The 24583-nt window shown below is 44.8% G+C and overlaps 2 protein-coding genes across 2 annotated transcripts in view; one reads left to right on the top strand and one right to left on the bottom strand.

Annotated features, from left to right (window-relative positions):
• Myo10 (myosin X) overlaps positions 1-24583 on the bottom strand; it is a 204699-nt gene that overhangs the window by 126649 nt on the left and 53467 nt on the right. The gene's annotated exons all lie outside the window — the stretch shown is intronic.
• LOC127193772 (ran-specific GTPase-activating protein-like) lies at positions 8742-9464 on the top strand. Its single transcript, XM_051151000.1, has 2 exons — positions 8742-8872; positions 9080-9464. The coding sequence occupies exons 1-2, from the start codon at positions 8742-8744 to the stop codon at positions 9462-9464; spliced, it is 516 nt and encodes a 171-aa protein (XP_051006957.1).

Here is a 24583-nt window from a genome sequence, read left to right as displayed (position 1 = left end):
GAAAGAAAGAGCACTGGTAACCTTCCTTTCCAGCCAGGCCCCGCCCAGCTATTCATCCTCCCTCCCTGCCAGGTCCAACATCCAGACAAAAGCCTCTTGTGACACTCACCACCCAAGTGTCATTTCTCACCCTTCTTATCGCTTTCTAGTAATGGGGATAACAAGGCTTTCACTTCATGGGACAAAGGGTGACAACCCAGGGCTGCCTAAGACAGACAGGGAAATGGGGCAAGATGAATGTGTGGCGGCCAAAGCAGTCAGGAGTACAGACAGCCACTGTACCTTGCCTGCCGGCCTGGTGCTGGACCCATCCTAGAATGGAACATGTGGGGTATGTGGGAATACCCTGACTTCTCACTGCTTTCCCCGGTACCACACTAGTTACTTATAGCAACTGCCTGCTAAAGGTAAAAAGCACCAGCTGCCCATCACTGGCCCTGAGATCGTACAATGAGGGCCAGCACTTGTTACCCGAGCTTCATGCCAGAAGCAGACCTGTGGATCATTTTCCACCACTGCTTGCCTTGAAACTGAATAACCGGGCAGAGGTAGGGCATGGAGAGATGGCCCAGAGGCTAAGAGCACCTGTGGATCTTGGAGAAGACTCGGGCTGAGTTCTTGCCTTCCTCACTGGGTGGCTCACAGCTGCCTGTAACTGCAGCTCCAGGTGATCTGATGTCCTGTTCTGGCTGCCTTAGGCACGCACACAGAGAGAAGCATAAATAAAACAAATCTTTCTGAAAGTGAAGACAGTGATGTGGTCGCTATACAGTAAAGTGAGAAGGGCACATCTGAGCCGATTCACACCAAGCCACAAGTTTTAAAACAATTAAAATCAATTTTTTGAACCCTAGGTTAGGCAGTATGCTTTTCCCTATGCTGCGTTTGTCAAATGAACATGTTTCTAAGTGACAATGAAGAAAAAGCATGCAAGGTATGTAAGAATACAGAGGGAAAAAAATTAGAGTCTGATTGATTCCAGATTGTAGACAAAACCCCAAAGTCGTTTTTGGTTGTTTTGTTTGTTAAAATATGTACTGAAAGGGGTCACAGGTTCATTTGGCTCAAACTTACGGCAAAAAACCTAAGAGCCAGCAAGGCCAGAAATGAAGCATAAGAACTTACAACTTGAGGGGCTGGAGAGGTGGCTCAGAGGTTAAGGCTACTGACTGCTCTTCCACAGGTCATGAGTTCAATTCCCAGCAACCACATATTGGCTCACAACCATCTATAATGAGATCTGTATACATAATAAATAAATAAATCTTTAAAATAAAAAAAGAATTTACAATGTGAGACAATTCTCTTCCTACATGTCCCCATGGACTGGCCCTGCCCCACTGTCCAGGGAGTCTATAGAAAGATCAGGAAAACACCACTGAACTCACTAAGAAGAAAAGGCAGTAGGGAGCTTGGGGTGGGGTCAGGGGATAAATGCCATAAAAGAGAGATGCTCTTAAAAACAGAAGCATTTTTAATAACATAAGAAAAGGTAAGCGGGGTGTGGTCCTGCACATCTTTAATCCCAGTGCTCAGGAGGTGGAGGCTGGTCGATCTCTGAGCTGGAGGCCAGCCTGGTCTACATGAGAATTCCAGGATAGCCAGGGCTACACAGAGAAACCCTGTCTCAGAAGACAAAAACAAAACATAAAAATAAGAAAGAAAAGCAAATGCCGGGAGCTGTAATAGCTTTCCCAGTATTTGCAGCATGAACAACAAGAGGGTTGAAACAGACAGACAGTTCAAAGGAGCACACACCTTTCATCCTAGCACTCAGAAGGCAGAGGCAGCAATGCCTGTAGACATCCATAGAAACAAGGGCTGTAAAACCCCCTGTATTCTGTACTGCACATATGATCCAAAGACTAAGAGACATAGTATGTAGTCAGAGAACTGAGAGGATATCTAGGAAAAGCCTTCCACAGAGCCAAGGTCAGGAGTGATAAACATGACTGCTTGTCAATATCAGCCTCCTTGACACAGCATCCACCCCACTAGGCTTCCTCTAAAAGGAGCTTGGGTCTCCTTCCTTTCTGGTAGCATCTTCACAACCTCACCTCTTCACTTGTGAGTGTGTGGTGGAAGAAGCGAAGGAGTGTATTCTTATTCTCAATCGCATGGTCCCAGCGAGAGCCCCTCCTCCTCTGTTGCAAACGCAGCCTGCTATAAATGCACCTGCCTCCTGCTTCCTTGTAACATCTGGATAGACATCTGTCCTGATGCCTCAGCACTGTTCTGCCTTCACCTCTTTACAGAGGCAAAGATAAAGGCCAACTGCTCAGTGACCACACCCACACAAGAGTATGTCCAGACCAAGAGAGGTAGAAAGGACGTGACAACAAGAAAGCACCAAATGACACTGCCACAGCCACAAGGCTATGGAATAACAAAGAAACACTGCATCACACCCAGAGCAGTCAGTCAGTCCTCTCAAGATGAGGAATCAATTCTCAGCACACTTGGTGGTACAGCCTGCAATACCAGCCCCAGGCGGCAGAGGGTGGGGTGGGGCAGCAGCCGAAACAGAAGGGCAAAGAGTCTTAGCCAAATCTGGGCTATAACAGGACTTTGCAAAAAAGCCAAATCAAAGGAAACAAAACTCTGTTTTCTTCATCTCTCGGTAGTCACGTAAACTTCTTTGAAAGCCGTGTGAGCTGATACATGCGCACGAGGAATTGTACAATGGTGCAGATGCTTCGGGGAGCAGTTTGGCAGTTCTTGACAGGTCACATGGAGTTGCCACGTGACCCAGGAATTGTGCTTCTAGGAACAGATACATCCACATAAAACAAATACTCACACCAACACTGTTGGCAATGTAATGCTACCCAGCTCTCAAGGAGGATGGCAGGCTGATGCACACTGCAGCAGATGATTCCTGAAAACACTATTCAACATGAAGGAGGGCACATATAAACTGCCACGTATTACATGACTCTATTTAGCTGAAAAGTCCTAAACAAGTGAACCCAGAGAGAGAAAGAACAGGTATGATTGCCAAGGTCTCCTGGCAGGGCTGGGAACCGACTACCCAGAGAATGAGTTTTCCTTTGGGCTGGAGAAAGGGCTTAGTGGTTCAGAGCACATACAGCCCTGGCAGAGGACCCAAATTCAGTTATCAGCATCCACATTGGGCCGCACACAACTACCTGTAACTCTGGTTTCAGGGGCCTTGATGCCATCTTCTGGCCTCTTTAGGCATCTGCATGCATGTGTACACAGATAATTTTTTTAAAAGAAAATATTTATTTATTGTTTTGTATATAGTGCTCTGCCTGCATGTACACCTGCATACCAGCACAGGGCATAAGATCACATTATAGGTTGTGAGCCACCATGTGGTTGCTGGGAATTGAACTTAGGACCTGGAAGAGCAGTCAGTGCTCTTAACCTCTGAGCCATCTCTCCAGCCCAACAGACATAATATTAAAATGCCCTGAAAATGTTATATAATTACTTCTACTAATGACTACATAACTATGGAACATATTTCCAGCAGGTAAGTTCTAGGAAATATGCTTTATATCAAAATAAAACTTACGTAAGTGGGGGGGGGGGGTGGCTGGTGTAAAAGAGGGCTGGAGAGAGGATAGGCAGTTAGAAGAAAACAGGCACAAGGGACCAGGCAAAAGATGAGTAGTCTCATACAAATGAGCACGGAAAGGGACAGTCTCCGGGCAGGCTTGCTACCAATCAATGGAATCAAGAGAGACCAACACACCATAGCCCGGCTATCCAGCTGGTGACTCTTTTTGCCCTATGTCACAACACCAGTAACACTGAATTCTTTGTATGCTCTGAAGGCTTTCTGAAAGAACTATTTTAGCATCCATGGCCAGAAGGGTGGCGGTGCTAGTGGCTCCCTACAACCCATCAACCACATGAAGACATACACGTCTTCAAGACGGGATGCTGAACCCACAGGTAGAGGACAAACCAGGCAAGCTGTAAGTCCATATTCGAAATGAATACTTCCCACCACGTGTTGTTCATATATGAGAGAGTATGATGTGAAATAAAGGTTTAAGGATTCAGACGTCACTTACGCAAGCCCAAAGACTACCTGAGAGGGAGAAAATAGTCACCACGCACATTTTCAAGGGAGTTCAATGCTGAAGCTGCTAAAACCTGTTTGTTCACCATATGGAAGCGCTGGGGTGTCCCAGATAACTATTTTGTGAGTTGAGCTAAGCCCATTCCGTGGACAGAACACTTCTGTACAAAGGTCAGAGCAAGTTCCCAAGGAAGTGGACAATTTGCTTAAGTGGGCTAAAATTCCACAGACGATTTTCTAGAGTTCCAAAATCTTACAAAACACCATTTACCTAAGAACACCAAAATCTGTCTGCATGAATGTAATACCTTTTAAATTAGACACAGGCATGCATCAAACAGCCAAGCTAGAGATAAACTTTCATTTGCACATGTTTAGCGGTTGCCATTTCTCCCAGATGGAAAAGGCAGTCATGTTTCCCAGGCTCCACAGACCATCAAATGCAGCAGGCTTTTCGGGCAGGATACCAGTGACTAAGTCAGGCTCCTTCAGCAACGCGCCGCTCTATCCGAACTCTTCATAATGGAGGCTGACTTCTACGCCAACTTTTCTCATGCAGTTTCTCATTAATAAGCTTTGTCAGTGTGTCTAATGCAACCTTCATGATCTCTTTGTTCTGGCTTCATTATCCCAGACTCCAGAGAGCTAGGACTTGAAGTTTTTTTTTTTTTTTTTTTTTTTCTCTTTTAAACATACACTAGCTCAAGTTCCCTGCACTAGGGGACGGCCATGATCTTTCCTGCTGAGATTTGCACAGTATCTGATCACTAGACAAAGAGGACTCAATCATAAAGGCATGAGACGAAACTCGGTGGGAGGAAGGGAAAGGAGTGGGGCTGGCATTACATGGCAGGCAGAAAAGCAGGTGGCTAGTGGGCTCCTGGCTTCGCAGCGTACAGTAAAGCCTACTGATTGATCATTTCTTAAAAAGCCTTTGTACATAATAGCACATAGTAGATGGCATGCCCCTGGGCTTATTCAAGTTGAAATAACTGTAATTTCTGAGTCTTGTGACAGGGGTTAGGTCATCTCCTGGCCCAACTTTACTAAAAGTGCCTTTGTCCTGTGTGTTGACTCTGTACCCTGTGCCCAGGAATGTGTGAAGAGCTGAAGAGTCAAGACATGAGAAGGGGGTCACATGAATGCCTCAAAGGAAAGGGCAGAAACGGAAAACTGACCGCTTCAAGTGTCCACCACCACAAGGCAAAATGTCTGCACTCTGGACAGACAGGAAGGCTCTGCAAGGAGGCTGGAGAGGTTGTTCCTCCTTGGTCTTGGCTCCTGTTGCAGCCTGGTCACTAGGAGAACTCTCCAAGCAAGTGTCCGTCAATGCTCTGCTGTCCCTGCCCTTCCTGGATCTACAAGGGTGGCAGCAGGACTTCCCTCTCCCAGTTCGCCAAGCTGCCTGCAAGTAAGTGCTCACAACGGGCAGGGAGGTGCCACTGAAAGGAGACGCCTGCTCTTTCTGCCACCAATCAAAACACTGTTAAGGGGAATACCCTTGGAAAGGCTGCTTCAGATTCTAATGCTGTTTGCCCTGCTTATACACCGAACCCAGGCCGCACAGTTACCAACACACTGCCTGGCAGGACTGCCAGCCAGCTGGAACCATGCCCAGCTATGATCCAGCACTCACCTCCAGACCTGTGGGACCTGCCACAGGCTCCACCTTAAAGTGTGCACCTCACCTGCTTTCATGTGACTTAGTCTCATATGCATGCATGCATGATGTGCATTAATTATCTATATGTACACGTAAACTCTGATCAGTATAACTTGCTAGATATCTACGCCACATCCTGCAATCTGCCCTCTGGGAAGGTGCTCTTCTCATGTAAATTTTATAAATGAAGTATGTGATGACCAGCTAGCTTACGTCACTTGCCTAAGGTCACATATGTGGTAGGCAAATCAGAGGTCAAACATTTATCTGTTAGGGCATGCCAACCTGAGGGCCACTGCGCTACATTGGGTATATTCAGTTTTTCCATTTTAAAATGGTTCTTTATCTGCTGGGTCCCATAAGGTCCTGGTCATGTATGTATGCATGTATGTGTGTATGTATTTTGTATATTTGCATGTCACCTATGTACATGTCCCCAAAGAGTTTAGAAAGGGGTGTTGGATTCTCTGGAGCTGGAATTATAGGAGGCTGTGAGCTGCCTGACACGGGTGCTGGGACCAGACCTCGCTCCTCTGGAAAATCAGCAAGCACTCTTCCAAAGCGAGCATCTCCTCTCTGTCCCCTGCTCCAAGTTTTCTTTGTCTAAGTTATTAACTGGTACTGAGACAATCACTCTTGCCTACCTATTACCAAAAGTCACGTTAAAATCAAACAGGATTTTATAACTGCATTTGGGATTTGCAGAGCGTATCAAGTACCAAGTCACGAGGTGAAGCAGTCATGGGAAACAGAAAGTTAATGCGTAACCAAGAAGCTTCTAGGCCCTCTAGAGTTTATTAACAGCATCAAATTACTTTGTTCGAGTTAACCTGGGAAGGTTAAGTGAGGACATCAATAAATACTAATTATACAATTACATAAGAGCTTCAAACACTTAACCTGTATTACTTCATTTTAATTTAGCCCAGCAAACATGAAGACACAAACGGGGAATGGGGGCATGGGTGGGGACTCCCCGCTCACTCAGCAAATCAGGTTCACGCTAACTACAACCAAAACTCACTTTCCCTCCGCTGTCCCGGAAATAAACTTGGAGGATTCTTCATTCTCCCACCCCCTGCTCTCCAAAGATCTTAAGCGTGCTTCTCCCAAGTCATGGCATGAGAAAAGCACTCTCTTTTAAGCGGTTTCCTTTTCTGAACCTGGAGCTCACCATTTCCCACCTAGCCAGACAGCAAACCCCAGCTATCCCTGCCTCGCCCCTCTCAGCACAGCGGTAGAGCCCAGGTGAACTCAGCACCGACGTCTTCCTTTGGTGCAGAGATCTGAACTATCCTGAGCTATCCTGTTTCTACAGCAAGCGCTTTACCCACTGAACCATAACCCCCATACCCCATTTCCTTTTTTGAGCACTGGATAGGTCCAATCTAGCACTCAATTTTCAATTCTCTTCTCTCATTCTCCCCATTACTGGGATTATAGGGGTATACAATTACACCTGGCATCCCCCCCCCCAAAAATGTTATCCACTTTTTAAAAACTTAGATCTTTATCTAATGCAGACTTGATCAATTGGCTATAAGAGTTTTATTTTGTTTGTAAAGGTTTTATTGATTGATTGATTGATATGTATGTGTGAGTGCCTACATGTATGTCTGTGTACCCCATTCATACAAGTGCCCATGGAGGCCAAAAGAGGTCGCTACATGCCCTGGAAGTGAAGGTACAGGCGGTTGTGAGCTGCCAGATGGGCGTGCTACAAACTGAATTTGGGTCCTGTGCAAGAACAGCAAGTGCTCTTAACCGCTGAGCCATGTCTCCAGTGCTTAGTTAGGATTGTTTTGCATAAACCACAGCAAAATGCATATTTGACTATTGAGTCTATGCCAGACATTAACAGATGTCCATCTTCTGGGAACTTTAGCAAAGAAGCAAGCCAGAGATCAACAAACAATCTTGAAAGTAAAGATGAAATTACAATGTAAGATTCATTCCTTTTCCATTGCCCAAGAATGTGTCTACCTAGCTATCTTCTTTGCTTACAGTCATAAACACAATGGGCCGTGCACGGTCATAAAAGTAAGTGTGGTTCAAAGGAAAGAATATTTTGAAATGAAGAAAGAAAATATTCGATTTAATTTTTTTATGACTTAAATTCACCTACCAGAACTCAACGTCTGGCTGCTGTTTTGAAAAGTAGGGAGCACCCTGGTAACCTCTCAGAATGGAAAACTGGCACAGACTAGATTCTAGCTTTCTCCTTTGTATGCAACCACTCATTCTCAGTCTCACCTTGGATATTACTTTTTTCCTTTAAAATTATATAACCACCTAACTGAAATTGTGAAGGTCTTCTCAGCATTAAGAACAAAGCTATATTCATGCAAGAAAACAAGGAACTCATTATCTTGTAATTATACATACACTAATTATATATGCAATATATACCAGTGAGGTTTAAAGAAAAAGAATCAAACACTTGGTGAGTTTGTTTTAAAAAAATAACAAGTGTTATCTGCACCAGGTTATCCTCAAGCCATCATTTTGTTCTAAGATTTTAGTTTTATTATTTGTGCATGTATACATGCTTGTCATAACTTGAATTACAGGTGGCTGGGAATCATTTGACATAGGTGTTGGGAAACAAACCCCGGTCCTCTTCAAGAGCACCAGGGACTCAACCACCAGCCATCTCTGCAGCTCCTCAGGCATACTGTTTTGGTTTTGAGATGTACTTACTTTTATTTTTCGTATATGGATAATTTGCCTGCAGGTACGTTTGTCTGTGAACCATGTGAGTGCCGATCTCACGGAGGCCAAATAAGGACACTGGATCCCTTTTGGAACTGGAGTTACACATAGTTGATAGGGGGTGCTGGAAACCAAGTCCAGGTGCTGTTGAAGAGCAGTCAACAGCTCTTAACTTCTGAGCCATCTCTCCAGTACTATGCAATAGTTTTAAAATCAAGTTGTTTAGACTTTGAAAGTTTCATAGGCCTAGATACAGAGGAAAGGAGGGGCGACTAGCAGCCCAGAGGCAGGAGCCGCTGTCACCACGCCCCAATGGCGGCCTCCAAGGAGACTCATGAGGACCATGATGCCTCCACAGAGAATACGGGTAAGTCCAACCATGACCCCCAGTTCAAGGCAAAGGTTTCTCTTCCTGAGCAAGAAATTAAAACACTGGAGGAAGATAAAGAGGAGATTCTTTTTTCAAGATCTTTTAAAAAATTTATTTATTAAGTATAGTGTTTTGTTTGCAATGTATGGCTGCACGCCAGAAGAGGGTACCAGATCTCATTATAGATGGTTGTGAGCTACCACGTGGTTGCTGGGAATTGAACTCAGGACCTTTGGAAGAACAGCCAGTTGCTCTTTACCTCTGAGCCATCTCTCCAGCCCCAAGAGGAGCTTTTTAAGATGCGAGCAAAACTATTCTGGTTTGCTTCAGAGAATGACCTGCCAGAGTGGAAGAAGCAAGGCATCGGAGATGTCAAGCTCCTCAAATGTAAGGAGAAAGGGACCATCCACCATCTGGTGAGGAGAGACAAGGCCTTGAAGATATGTGCCAACCACTGTGTCACACCGATGGTGGAGCTGAAGTCAAATGCTGGAAGTGCCTGCACCTGCATCAGGAATACCCACGCTGACCTTGCTAATGAGTGCCCCAAGCCCGAGCTGCTTGCCATCCGCTTCCTAAACGCTGCGAATGCACACAAGTTCAAAGCAAAATTTGAAGGATGCAAGAAAGAGATTGGAGGTAGAGAAAAGAAGGGACCAAAATGATAATGCCGAACACGTAGCTGAGAAGCTGGGGGACCTTTCTGTGAAGGAGGCCAGAGATAAGGCTGAAGAGAAGTCTGAGAAGAAGCAAGGAATCACTCCCCTGTCCTTTTCCTTTTTAAAAATTTACCCTACCTTTCATGGCTTGTTTTTATTCTGTTTTGTTTTCACAAGGGGCTTTATAAAGAACAGAATTCTTTAAAAAGTTTCATAGAATAGTTAGGAAGTAAAAGCACTTCAATTCACCACTCCTTACATTGCCTATAAACTATATAAACTACCCAGCCAGATTTTATTCAAATACAGAAATTCAAGGGAACTTTATCTATTTATTTTCTCAACTGTGTCTGACTTTATGTCAGTAAAAGCAATAATTCCTGATTTAACATGAACCATTAATGTGTTTAGAGAGAAACACACGAGAACGCGACTGTATCCACAGAGTACCTGTAAAAGCTCTTGGTGGCTGCGTGCATCCGTAACCTCAGAGCTGGAAGTGGGGACAGACACAGGCGAATCCTCCAGAGTCATCAGCTAGCCAGTCTAACCAACCAGCGAACTCCAGGTTTGGTAAGAGACTGTTTCCAAAAGTGAGGTAAAGAGGTAAGAGGCCCCCAATTATGGATCTCTGCCACCCCCATACTAACGCACAGATGCATGCCCCCCCAGGCCAACACACACACATACCCACCCACAGGCATGGTTACACCAAATACATACAAACAACAACAAATAAATAAAATGTATCCATAAAATTTCCATGTCCTGAACTGAGACAGATTTTTTTTTTCTTTTCCTTTTTTTTTTTTTTTTTTTTTTTTTTTCCGAGACAAGGTTTCTCTGTGTAGCCTTGTATGTCCTAGACTCACTTTGTAGACCAGGCCGGTCTCAAACTCACAGCAATCTGCCTGCCTCTTTCTCCCGAGCACTGGGATTAAAGGTGTGCACTACCACACCCAGTGTTTCTTTCTTTTGTTTTTTTTTAAAATAATTTATTTCTTTTTATTTTATGTGCATTGGTATCTAGCCTGCATGGATGTCTGATCTTGGAGTTACAGACAGTGGTGAGCTGCCTTGTGGGTGTTGGGAACTGAACCCAGGTCCTTTGGAAGAGCAGTCAGTGCCCCTAAGCATTGAACCATCTCTCCACCCCATGCTCACCCACGACAGATTTTCAATAGTCAACTGCAAGATGACAGAGCTATTCGTATGGCTTAATTATATGCATCTAAAAGACTGTCATTTACTCTGAGACTATAGTCTTGCTGTTGGGGGTATGCTAAATTGTCTTTGGTGAGTAAAATGACAGTAGTGATTATTAGATGCCCTGGTGTGACAAAAATCAAAGATGTGATGGGCCTATGTCCCTAGAATTTCTGGGTGGAGGCATCCAAAGTCCCAGAAACCTCTGGGGGGCAGCATCCAGGCGCTAAAAGAACATTACATGCTGACTGCTAAGTACTGTAGGCCCAAACAAGATCCGGATGAAATTTCCTTCACACCAAGCTTTTCTGCAACAGTAAAAACCGCCCTAAAGTCATTCAAGGGTGGCAATCAGTGCTGGGTGTGAGACAAAGTGTTCTAGAAGGGACCTGCCAAGTCCCTTTCATTCCTTCTTTCCCACACGCTAGGAGGAAGACTGACACCTGGCTCCATGGAGTCTACTGTCATTAAAAAAAAAAAAAATTCTCCCCGATCTTGGTCATCAAGAAAAAGCACCACCTTCCTTGGATTAGCTCCTAGCACCTGTACTGTCTTGGCTCTCGGTCATTAAAAGCAGCTCAAAGAAGCTACAAACAGCTGCGTCATCAATGTGACTGGTACTGAAAGGCCAGATCACGGCCGATGCAATCAGGGCTGCAGGATGATTGGACAGGTGTTGAGTATTTATACCAGGCACAACCTGGAACTCTCAGAGACTCCTTCCTTCTTCCTCCAACCAGCCTGAAAAGGATGCCCTTCACTATTTCAGAGTCAAAAGCAGACAATTCAAAATGACTTAAAGACAGCAAACTATGTGGATGCCACACGCATACTCTATAGAAGCCAAGGTGGTATCCTTTGACTAACTGACTCTCACTGATGACAGGGATTTAAATGTTATCAGGCACCACTAACAAGGAAGCACAGCATCCGGGTTGGTCCAGGGTTTCCCCAAGCCAACAGTACTAATAAGTATTAATTTATAACCATAAAAAATGATTTTTCTTTTATACTCAAGAAGCTTAAACAAAGACCTTTTCTTTACTGTAGACACTAAGAGAAAAATGTAGTTCTTGATTTTTGTTGTTGTTTCGTTTTTTGAGACAGAGTTTCTCTGTGTAGCCCTGGCTGTCCTATAACGTGCTTTGTATGTAGACCAGGCTGGTCTTGAACTCACAGAGCTCAGCCTGCTCTCAGTTCTTAATTTCTTAAAACAACAATAACACACATAGCCTTTAGTTGCACGTGTGTGTGTGTGTGTGTGTGTGTGTGTGTGTGTGTGTGTGTGTGTGTGTGCGCGCGCAATGAACTATCTGCAGGTGCTGTTTGAGAAACCTCTGCAGGTTGTTTTTTGTTTTCATCTTTTAGGGTTTTCTTTCTTTCTTTCTTTCTTTCTTTCTTTCTTTCTTTCTTTCTCTCTCTCTCTCTCTCTCTTTCTTTCCTTTTCTTCTCTTTTTTTTTTTTTTTTTTTTTGACATAGCATTTCTATATGTATAGTCCAACTTGGCCTTGCACCCAAAATCTTTCCACCTCAGCCTCCTGAGTGATGGGATTCCAGGCATATGCCACCACACCTAAATCCTTAGTAGTAACGCATGGAAAAAGCCAATCCATGTCAGTGCCCACAGCAGCAGCACCCCTGTCATTGCACAGCCCAGCTGCCATCATCACTAATTAAGTCCTAAGGGCATGGACCATGGGTGGCTTTTTAGTTCTGGCAAGTACCTCATATTAACTTAGGAATATCACCCAGGAGGGCAAAACTAACACTACATAGAAAAAAGTACCAATTAAATCTTTATTTGAGCCATTTAAAAAGTATTTCTTGCTTTTCATTTTAATAGCTGGGGGGTGGGGGCAGCTTCCATGCATCACCTGCATGTCACAGCATTTAATAGCTCTTGCACCCTAAGTTTAATCCCTCCTTTCTGTTATAAAATGATTTTTCCGCAGGTAACAAAACAAATGCAAAAGACGCCTGAGCTTTAAGAGACACAGGTTCACATGAAAGCCAGTTCACACTGAACACATATTAATGGTAAAGTTCTTGTCCTTGCAGTCTCAAAATACTTGGCCTATTTAAAAAAAAAAAAAAAGTATGTGTTAGCAAAAAAAAGAAAGGCAGAGTTGGGAGTTGCACACCTAGAACTTGCTGGGGTTTGTGCCTAGAAGAGAAAAATATTAGCTCACAGCCTTTCCTCCATATAATATTAATAGTGAAGCATTTGGCATTCTTCTCTTACATATGCTGAACCAATGTCTAATAATGCAATTCAGACATACATTAAACATCTGGCCAAAAGACTCTCTAACAACAAATTTGGAGAACCATACAAATGGTGTTAAATAAATGTACTTATTTCTGAAGATACTTGTTCACAAAGGCTCTGAACTGGGAAACTCAGTCATGAAAAAAAAAAAATCAATTTATTTCGTTCTTCCCTAGTTTGGTTTGAAACCTTTTCAACATTTCGAAGCAGCTGAAATATATGCCAAACCATACAAAAGAAATTAAGATGGCAGGCTGAGCACATCTGCTTTGACCCAAAAAACAAAGGCTCTTTTGCTGTCTTTAGAGCCAGCATAATACAGGCACAGAAAGTCCAGATGGCTTAGATTTTCTTTACCCAGAGTAACTGAGGAGGCTGACATTTCAACTGTTTACTCAGCGTGTCTCATCCTAAGGGCCACTTTAGATACAGAATTTCTGTAAGACAAAAAGGGAATGCTTTCAGGCAAGCAAGCAGTTAATGGTCCTACATTGGCATTCCTAGAGCAGCAGTCCATCCTGCCTGGGCCAGCATCCGTAAGCGAAATGCCTTCATTGACGACCACCATACATGTGCAAAGCTAGTTTCTACTTATACTGGCTTCACACGGTACATCCAACATGTCATCCTCTAGCTGCTCACACAGTTTCTAAAAAGAATTCCTGAAGGAAGAATAAAACACATTGCTGGGTACAGATGCAAGATCTGAAACAGACACTGGCAGGGAGAAACGGAGGAGGAAGGCCACGCTGAGGCAAGCTCAGTGGACGGCCCAAATCCTAGGGCTTATGGCAACCATCTGAAAGAATGAGTGGGGAAGTGGGGGACAAAGGTTTTATCTGCTTCCTAAGAGGCCTTTAGTAAAACCAGAATCAGCATAACACTTCTATTTCTATAGGAGGCCTATCTCACACTTAGGAACTGAGAATGGAAAAGTAGTCACTGGGTTCTCAGGAACTCCTTCCACACACAGCATTTCATTTCAACAGTCCAGTGATCCTGTGTCACTAATCAAGTCAGAGAACCTTGACGCAGTGTTTGCAATGACCGTAGAGGTATGCAGATGTTTTTCAAGTGTGTGTGTGTTGCTTGTGTGTGCGTGTAGGTATGTCCATGTGCATGTGGAGGCCTGACGTTGATATTGGACTCATCCTGGATCCCTCTTCCAACTCATTCTTTGGAGGCAGAGACTCTTGGTCAGACCTAGAACCTTCCATTGCAGCTACTTTCCATAGCCCTTCTGTCTATATTCCTAAGCTGGAATTACAACTGGGCTGCTGTGCTCACCCCAGCATTCGCGTGGCTCTGGGGATCCAAACCCTAGTCCTAATGTTTGTGCTTTAACCAAAGCTTTACCTTCTGTCTGTGCTTTAAATGCAGAGCCTGCATTCAGAACGTACTCTACTCTACATTAGCAAATTGGCTGGTCACTGTGTATCTCTGTGTAGTGGTATGAAGGAGAAAGACGCCTTTAGGCTTGGGTACTTAAGGTCTGATTCTCAGACTGTGGTGCAATGTGGAGAGGTCACAAGGAGGTTAGAGGGTATAAGCCTTGCTGTAGGGAGTACATCACTGGGGGCGCACTTCCTGTTCCCTCTCTCTGCTTAATGCTTGCCAATGCTGATGGAAGCTCTTAGCTTCCTCGTCTAACCGCCATTGCTGCCACTTGCTGCCATCCTTCCCTGGCATAAACTGTCGATCCAAACAAACTCCCTTCTCTAAGTTGCCTTGGTCCTCATGCTTTACCATAGCAACAGAAAAGTAGCCAATGCACTCTGCTGGTCAAGGAGAGAGCCATTCTCTCCTATAGAAGAGCTACCAGTGCAACCTCTCCTGCTTGGGCGGAAGTGTTGGGAAGAAGAGTCCCTGGCAATCTTCAGTGCTCTATCTATGGCTTCTGCACTTGCCAGGACAGGAAGCCAGCTGTCCACTATCAGCTTGTCACACCACCTGCTGCCGACACATCCTGTACCCTGCACTTGAGATCTTGAGCAGTCTTCCTTGGGTGCTAGCCCCTCTTCTCCAGGGTGAGCAAATCATTTGTTCCCCACACAGAGTGACAGAACTCACATCAAGCCTCTTCAGCCTTGCTGGCCCCACGCAGTACCCCATTTGCCAAGCTTCTTTCACAGAGTCCACTCTCTAGGCTTTACTGATCTACCAGTCATCTTAGAAGTAGGAGAAAACGCTGCCATTTTCAAATACGAGACCATACATTGGATTCAGGAGGCAGAGACAAGAGGAGGGCTGCAAGTTCAAGGCTAGCCTAGTCTAGATAGCGAGGGCCAGGCCAACTAGGGCTGCACAGGGAGGCTGTCTCAAAAACAAAACAAAACCAAACCAAAGCATTACACAAGAAAAACTCCACAAGGTATCCATCTAAGAGAAATCTAAATTTATTTTTAAAGCATGTAAGAATTCTCTCACTGTCCTTTGAACGACAACAGTGATTTTTGCCAAAGTTACTTTACCAATGTTAAAAGTAACCAATGGCCTGTGATGAACTCTACAGGAACTGGACATGTATGGATGGCCATTCTCCCCTTCATCTTGACTTCTGAAGTTTAAAAGCCTGCTTCCTATGTTGACATTTCTATACAATGGGATATTATTCAACCATAAAAGGAATGAAATTACTAGTGCACGCTCCAACACAGATGAGCCTGGAAAATATTAAGACAAGTGAAAGAAGCCAGACACAAAGGATTGCATACGCGACTACACATAGACCAAATCCCCAGAGGGTGCGGAGCTATAGGAAGTGGCTTCCTAGGACTGGAGGAGGGGGATTGGGAGAGGGCAGGGGATGGCATCAGGAGCGCACAATCTCTTTTTTTGCATAATGAAAATGTTCAAAAATTTACTAAAGCAACAAGAGCCCAACTCTTTAAATATACTAAAAGCCACTGAAGTATGTTTTTAAGTGGGTGAGCCATATGGGAAGTGAGCCATATTTCAATAAACCTCTTAAGTCTAAACAAAACAAAACTGGCAAGACGGCCAAGCAGGTAAGAGCACTGAGACTGGTCACCGCAAGAGCCTGAGTACAAATCCCTGGAACACATATAAGAAGCCAGTTGTAGTCACACGTGCCTATGACCCCAGGAATGTGAGACAAGGAAACAGGTTGCTGGCTGCTGGGGCTTGCTGGCCACCAGCCTATTCTGGGGTCCAGTGAGGGACCCAGCATCAAGGGAATAAGGTGGGTAGTGAGAGAACAGGACAGTCTATCATTGTCTGGCATTCCTGCACACATGAGCATGTGCACCTGCACACACACACACACACACACACACACACACACACACACACGCATGCACATACATCACACACACACAACTCTCATACAGAGATGAAAATAAAAATAAGCTATTCCTTTGGTTTCAGACCACAGCTCAAACACATGACCATTATTAACGAGTCAAAGCCTAGGTGCTAAAATGCGGCTTGAGCCATTTTTGTTCTTTTTCCTAAAGGCAACATCTGCAAACTATTTTAAGATCGCCTTAGTGTGCAATGAGCTGAGAGTGCGTAGTGTGAGTGTGCCTTTCCTCAGGCTGTAGGACGTCTTTTCTCTGTGATATTTACACCTCTGCAAAGACTGTCCCAAACTGGGCACCCAAAACACAGCTGGAGTTTTAGATACTGACATCTAAGCTCACTAGTGCCCCTCGCAGCAACGTCAGACAGGGTCGATTACTATTTTCCAAAGAGTGGTGATTAAGTGCCTCTGGTGCACAAAAAGAGACAAGTTAGAATAAACGTTTAAAATAAGCTATGTTCAAGCTTTCATTACAAATACATTTTATGAATATTTTAAATGAGATGTGTTCACATTATTTTATATGGAGAGGGGCTAATGCTAGAGTTGAAACAGCAGCAAGGTCAACCCTCCCTAGTACCACTGCTGAAGACCAAAACTGGGTTAATTAGACAGGATTTGCTCTCTACAAAGGCAAACTGGCAGCATTCCTTGGAGGCGTGGTCCCTTTCCGAGTTCTTGGTTACAAAAGCTTCCTGCAACAGGACAGCATATGTTCTAACCCATTGTCACAGGAGTGACTGTCTGGGCTCAGCCAGTTTACATCTGTCATTAGCTCTATTTGCAAGAGCAAAAGCAGATGCTTGGAGCAAGAGACCACGAACTCTTGCCTAGGCAGAAAGATGGATGCATTTCAGAACAGAGGATCATTCCAGGAGGCTGGGATGCTTGTTCAATTCTCAAGGGTGAACTACCCCTATTACCCTCTGTGGAAGACTCAGAAATGGCATTAATTGTTGCAAAATCACACCGTGAGCCACTTGCCACATCCAAACAGCGGCTCCATTAAAGAACGACTTTGTTCCTTAAAGTGAAGCTTCTGCATTTGAAACCTCTAACAGAGGCTGTGTGGGGAACTTACAAATACAGGCCTGAAGTTTTATGTGAGATTGCACAAGCCTGCTCTCAAATCTTCAAACAAAACAAAAAACAAAAAAACAACCCTTTGGGTTTTTTTTTTAAACCCAGAAACTCATTTGGTATAATCAAAATCATCTAACACATCAACTATGGTGCAAACTGCAGACACTTCATCTTAAACAAGCTCATGAAAAATGTATCCAAATTTTAAAACCAGATTCCAAAGAAAGATCTCTTCAAAAGGAGCCATTTCTCAGGATGTTTAAAGGTATCAGTCAATCATTCAAGCAAAGCAAGAGTGGAGGGAGTCTGCTCCGTGTGTGTGTGTGTGTGTGTGTGTGTGTGTGTGTGTGTGTGTGTAGGGGAGGCTCTTGACTTACGGTGTAAGGGGTTGAGTGGGGGTGGGTTGGTATTGCTCATCAAGATCCTGAGTTCTCACTGGGATGGAGACTGAGCCCCACTCTGAGGGTAAGGCCTACTCTGAGTGTCTCTACATTTTCCCTTTCAGGGCTTCACTTCTCTCACCAGCTCTTCCTGGCTTTGGTGTTCCTTGACAACAGCTGGTGTGAAGGACGAGACGAGACCATCAGAGCAGGCATAGTGCGGCACACGCCTGTGACCTGGCACTTGAGAGGATGGGACTCACCAAATGTGCGCTGGTGGACAGCCTGGGCTACACTGCAGGATGCTGCCTCAAAATCAACAATGCAAAGGCGCAAAGAGCCTATCAGCCACAAAGCTAACTACAGGAGCTCTGATGGCAGCTTCCAAAAGGAGCAATCCTGTCCTTCCCAGGCTTAAGCACCTCACTTGAAAAAAAGAGCACTATGAATTTACCTCATGTGGCCACTGATGAGCTAACACTGCTGTCATCATCATCATCATCATCATCAGCAGCAGCAGCAGCAGCAGCAGCAGCAGAGTCAAGATTTATACAGCAACTCTTGGGTGTTTATAAGCAGAACAAGCCCGTTTTGTAAATACTTCAAGAAGGCATAAATCTTCCTTGGAAATGTGTGAGGCTGGAATTCACACAGTCCCCAGACTTCTAGAGGATGGAGAATGGTACAAACTGAATCCCTGGCTGGGATTAACAATAAAAACCATAATCTCTAGACCTCACACTTTCTGACACAACACTGTTCAAGAACGATTCCTTTGTGTCTGCAGCAGTTGGAGGGGGGTTGGGCCTGTGAGAGTGACCACCTTTGTTTATAAAAAAGCAAACAAACATGTGTTGGTGCATTGGCCACTTTCATCTAGAACAAGGATTTGAGAAAGGTGATGGAGGGGGTGGGGGTGGGTACCAAACCTACAACCTGCCATGCCCTACAAACGTGTTTCAAACTGTGGCTTCCAGATAAGCAGCACCCACAGCTTCTGGGACCTGTCAGAAAGCAAGTGTCCAGATGCACCTAGAGACTTGCTGAGTTAGAGACAGTCAGTGGGGACCCAGGAACAGTGGGCTTACAGCACCTCCTGAAATTCTAATTCTCTATCTGTTTTGAGAGCACTGGGTCAGAGGAAAGCAAAGGTTTTTTGTTTGTTTGTTTGTTTGTTTGTTTGTTTTTCAATTAAATTTTATCTAGTGTGAATATGCAAGGACACCATGGCACATATCCATGCAGGGCAGAAGACAACTCTCAAGAGGGGGTTCTTTCCTACTGTGTGGGTTACAGAGATCAAATTCAGGTTGTCCCACTTGGTATGTATCAGGGCCCTTAATCTATGAGCCATGCCCCCAGCCCAAGGAACAAGAGTTTTGCCTCAGACCACCCTATCTTCTTAGCCAAGGCAATTTTCCCTCATAAAAGGAAAAAAAGAAAAAGAAAAACAAAGAGAGAGAGAGAGAGAGAGAGAGAGAGAGAGAGAGAGAGAGAGGAGAAAGCCGGCAACTTTACAGTGGCTAGTTGAACATCAGAAGCAACTGCAAAACATGGTCATCCAGACGAGGCTGGCAAATGTTCTCTGCAATGGGCCGGGGGATAACACTCCTGGCTTTGCAGCTCTGCCTCTGCCCTGCTGCAGTGAACACCCTTGCAGATCACAAGCCAAGAGGTGGCTGGCATCTTGTTCCAATTAAGCCTCACTTCCACATAATTGCATGACATTAACTATTCTTCTTTTGACTTCTTCCAAATATATAAAAATCTGAAAGGCTTTCTCAACTTCTAGGCTATTCAAAATGGGTCTGCAGATGAAGGCTGTGCTTGCAGCTCCTGTTCAGTCAAAGATGGGAGTGATTATGCAAGCATTAAGTTCACTAATGCTGTCTTCCTGGCATATGTTGCTTCAATACAAACAGCTGCATTCAGAAATGCTAGATGTACAATAATATATACAGCCTTGAAGGTCACATACAGATAGGCTGAGCTTCCAGGGACTTTAGGAAGGTCAGTCCCTCACAAGTGGCCATCAGTTTGATATCTTAGATGCCTGTTAGTTTGGCATCTAAGCACAACTGGATAGTTTAAAACAGGCTCTAGATCAATGTAACGTGTCTTGAAGAAGCTGCAGGACAGGCATCCAAGAGTCAATAGCTTCTCGGTTTCTTAGCCTGGACAGCTCAGCCTTTGCCCTGTATGTCCATCCAGCCTGCTCTGAAGAGGGAAAGAAACAAGCCAGCCTCTGTCTGTTCAAGTGGCTGTAACAAGTCACCATGCCTGATGTCCTGCCAAAAATAGAAACCTATTTCTTACCATGATGGAAGCTGAAATATAAACATCAGGGAGGTGGCAGCTCCCATGTCTGGTGAGGGGTGCTTTCTGTGTTACAGTGCTTTTTCCCCTGTGTCCTACGGTGGGAGCAAGAAAGCTCATGTGGGCCTCATGCCTAGGAATGAGGCCTATTTAGGACTCCAGATATCAGCATACTGCAGTGTGTGTGTGTGTGTGTGTGTGTGTGTGTGTGTGTGTGTGTGTGTGTGTGTTTTATAATCTCAACACAACAACCATAGGAACATGCCCTCCTCACCCACCACCCCCCAGAGCTCTCCTCTGCTAGGCAGATCCAAGGCCTTACCTTTTTATTTGGTCCCAAAATTCTCCCTCTCTCTTTGGGACAAACAGAGGGAAAACTGCTCTCAGAAGCATCACTATAACTCACCCGACAACCACTGATGGCCAGTTAATTACAGTTCAGCTGAGCTTTGAGGCAACACAGGTGATTTCAGAGAGTGGGAGTTGTTAGACCAATTGCAGAGCAGAAGCTCCTGCCAGTGATCTGATCTGAATGGGTAAGAAGGACAGAGATAGGGCTGGGGAAACAGTTAAGAGCGTTTGCTAAGCGTTTGCTGGTCTTGCACAGGATCTGGGTTCCTGTTGCCAGTGGCCACCTGGCTGCTCAAAACCATTTATAACTCCATTTCCATGGATATGATGCCCCTCTTCTGGCCTCTACAGGCCCCACAACACATATATACACGCAGGCAAAACACACTATACACACACACTACAGTGACAGAGAACTAGGAGTCGGGGAGGATGTCACTCTTAGACCTCGGCTTTCTTATCATTGGGCCTAATGGTTGGTGTTAACCATCATCTTACAGAATACAGAATCACTCAGAGGCTCTGGCTGTGGAAGGTTATCTCAACTACATTAACTGAGGAGGAAGGCCCACCTACCGTGGGGGATGCCATTTTGTGGCTGGGCTCCTGAGCTACACAGAGAAAGGAAACTGAACAGCAGCGTGCCCTCGGCCTTCTGTTTCTTCACCATGGGTGCAATGTAACTACCCTCTTCAGGTTCTGAGCCCCCTGCCGGGCACCCTGCCCCTTGAACTGTAAGATAAGCCCGGTCTCTCTTTTGCACCACAGAACTTCTTTCACAGGACAGGAAGAGAAAGGAAGACAGCAGGTCAACGCCTTCCCTGTAGGGAGGTTTTCAGAGTGAGGCAGCATGAACAGATTGGAATGCACCACTGTGCTCCTGGCAAGAAGGCATGCATGGCTAGGCAAGTAGCACGTAATTCCTTTAACCCACACACGATGCCAACCCTGATGAGTCCTCATTCTCGTCGACCACGGGAAGCACACGTGGCCCCTTTCCCTCCTGCTTCGACCTGAGGAAGGGGAGGCAGCCAAGGAAGAGCAGGACTCTGTCCCGTCACCGTGGAGGCAGCCTGGTTTGGAACTCTGAGGATGGCTAGAGTCAGAGTGGAGGCACTGGAGGACATCAGCAGCGTCCCGCCTTCTGCTGCATTAGAGAGTCCGGAACAGGTCTTTGTGGGCAGACTAGATAATCGATTAGCCATGGCTACCACAAGTCTTTGGGAAATCTTGTGCTGAATAATAGGCTTTATAAATTAATTTTTGGAATGGAGTGCAACTCATTCGCAAACAGAGAACCTCCTGAATTCAGCAAAGTTTTTCTGCTTATTCAACTGAATCCCACACAGCACTAAATGATGCTGTGTCTAATTCCCATAGATAATTTCTGAGTTGATTATGATCCAAATAAGGTCTTCACATACATTTCTCACAAGCTGATATGCATAACAAAGATATATTGCTTATTTAAATATTCATATGACAAGAAAGAGTTTGATTTGCTTGGTTTTCTGTTGCATTTCTATTGGTCTTAAATTATAGCCTGCTCTAAGCTTAGCATCGATTGTTACTTGGCTGATCATTTCAACATTCGTGGGGATCAAGAATACAAGACAATACCCCCAACTACTTTCAAATATGAGCAATGTAATTTACTGAGTTAGCCCCTACACTGAATGCAACAATGGAGGTCACTGTCACGGGACAGCAGATCTTTCTCTTTGTGCCTAAGCACTAGCCCTGCAAGACCAAAAACCTCATTGGTTGAGGAAAGACCTGTATGTATAACAACTGGAACAAAAACCAAGCTCCTGGGAGCTGAGGCTGTGTCCTAGAAGTCAGTGAAGATGAGGCAAAGGGCATAGGTTAAAGGGATGCCTGAGTTCAGGTAAAAAGACACATCCGTAGACTGGGGAGAAGGGATGTGTACTCAGCAGATCCATAAAGGAAAAGCAGGTCAAAGTTCCAGGCCTCCAAAAAACCAACAAGTAGACCCAAGGAGGAATAGAAAGCCTAGATAGATGATAGATAAATAGCTAGATAAAATTAAAATTTAAAAAGCCCTGAGAGAAGGTAGAGGCCATTATATCTGCTCTCTCTTTAATGCGTGTGTGGTCAACCTCAATCTTTACTGAGGCCAGGAAATACTGCTAACAGAGATCTCATCATCTCCTTTCTCAGGAGAAGCAGAGGGTGCCCAGGTGCTTAGATGAAAGGAGCAAGGCTGGGAGGGCAAAAGCCTTGTTCTGGAAGACAAGGACCAGAATAAATGAGATTCCAAGTCTACTCAAGCCAAATCCAGTTAAGTGACAGGGAAAGCAATGCCAGACATCAGGCAGGCCTACCTAACAGAACCAGACAAGGAAGCAGGGAGGGTGCTGTACCCTTGGCAAGCCAGGGTCTGCAACACTGGGCACTGCCCATATTCCTTGGCATGATAACATGGCTGAAAGTGTCACTTAAATAGCTTCCTGCTTCAATGTGGCTGCTGAAGTTTATAGATTAGTAACCTTCAGGTTCTATTATCATAAACTTTGAAGAAAAGAAAACTTTGAATAAAAGTCAATACCCTCTCACTATCCCCCTCCAGGAAATGAAAAACAGTTTATATGTTTCTGAAGTCTATCAAGTGAAATAATTCCCTCAAAAGAAGGCTCGTTGCCATACTGTCATCTCCTTCTGACCCTTTCAATATACGTGGGTGATTTACACACTTCCTGGGAAGAACTTAGATGGTGAACTCCCCACCCTATGATGCTTGGCCATGCTGCTCCTACTTGTGCTGTCTTCTGTCTTTTAAGACTGAGAACACTGGGCTGGTGAGATGGCTCAGCCAGGAAAGACTACCTGAGTGTGATCCCCAGGACTGATAGGTGGAAAAGAGAGAAAACTGAATCCTGCAAAATGTCTTCCGACTTACACACACACACACACACACACACACACACACACACACACACACACACACACACATTGGGAGACTAAAGCAAGAGAAGCACTTGATTAAAGAGCTCAGGGGTTGGGGACCTGGCTCAGGGTCTAAGGTATTTAGTGTTCAAATTCTTGGCACACATGTAAAAAGCCCATGCAAAGACAAGTGGCTGGTTCTCTGGGGAGAGTGACAGGCAGACCCTGGGCATTTGCTGGTCAGCCTAGCCAAATCAAGGAGCTTTCGGTCTCTGACCTCCAGCCTAGACACACACCCACACAACAAATTCAAGGGCTTCAGGGTCACAAAATGACAAAGAAAAGTCACAAACAACAACAACCACCACAACAAAACCAACAACAAACCACAACTTCCTTATTGCAATGACACAATAACAGACCTAACAGAGTGTACAACACCCAGTTGAATTGTTTGGCTTTATGCTAACTACATACTACATCATTCATTCATTCATTCATTCATTCCAGATTTTTGAGTTCATCCCTGGGCCAGGCTGTAACCCCTGGTCTAAGGGTCTTACCAACCACAGTATGTATTCTTACAGACCTTGGAGAGGAGGGTGAAATGTGGGTGGGAGCTGTTGTTAATGACTCTGATGGAGTCTACCAGGCTCACACCAACATGTGCGCAGGCACACCTCTGCAGGAATCAGGCTCCCAGGAGGATAAAGGGGACAACACAGGCTTACCTGCTTGAGTTACAATGAGGAAGCTTCTAGAAAAAGCTAAGCATCTTTGTGAACACACATTTTTTTTCTGGAGCAAAATGTACTAATAAACAAACAAAACCATTCCCCACCCCCCCTATAATCCCAGAGCAAAAACTAATGGAAACATTTGACTTTCCATGCCAAAGTCAATTCCTGGAAGACATCTAGGGAGCCTCAACCACATGGGACTCAGAGCAAAACCCTAAATAAAAATAAAGCTCAAGATCAAGTAAGTAGAATGAATTACTTTTTTTTTTTTTTTTTTTTTTCCGAGACAGGGTTTCTCTGTGTAGCCTTGGCCATCCTGGACTCACTTTGTAGACCAGGCTGGCCTCGAACTCACAGCGATCCTCCTGCCTCTGCCTCCCGAGTGCTGGGATTAAAGGCGTGCGCCACCACGCCCGGCTCTAGAATGAATTACTTTAAGTCCCATGGGAGCTGAGTCTCCAGAGAGCAGACCTCTGGCTCTAGGAAACTCCATGGCTGTGGTATAACATCCACCTCAAGGATGGTATTTCCAGGACACAACAGCAAAATT

Source organism: Acomys russatus, chromosome 9 (assembly GCF_903995435.1).
Source record: "Acomys russatus chromosome 9, mAcoRus1.1, whole genome shotgun sequence".
In the NCBI taxonomy this organism is placed as follows: Eukaryota; Metazoa; Chordata; class Mammalia; order Rodentia; family Muridae; genus Acomys; species Acomys russatus.
Note: the sequence above shows the minus strand (reverse complement) of the source record. Positions and strands in the feature narration are given on the sequence as shown.

What these genes read in the sequence shown, in the direction of transcription:
- LOC127193772 (XM_051151000.1), top strand. Translation starts at nt 8,742, where the DNA reads ATGGCGGCCTCCAAGGAGACTCATGAGGACCATGATGCCTCCACAGAG. An exon ending in ATTAAAACACTGGAGGAAGA is followed by an intron (nt 8,873 to 9,079) that starts TAAAGAGGAGAT and finishes ATCTCTCCAGCC; the next exon opens with CCAAGAGGAGCTTTTTAAGA.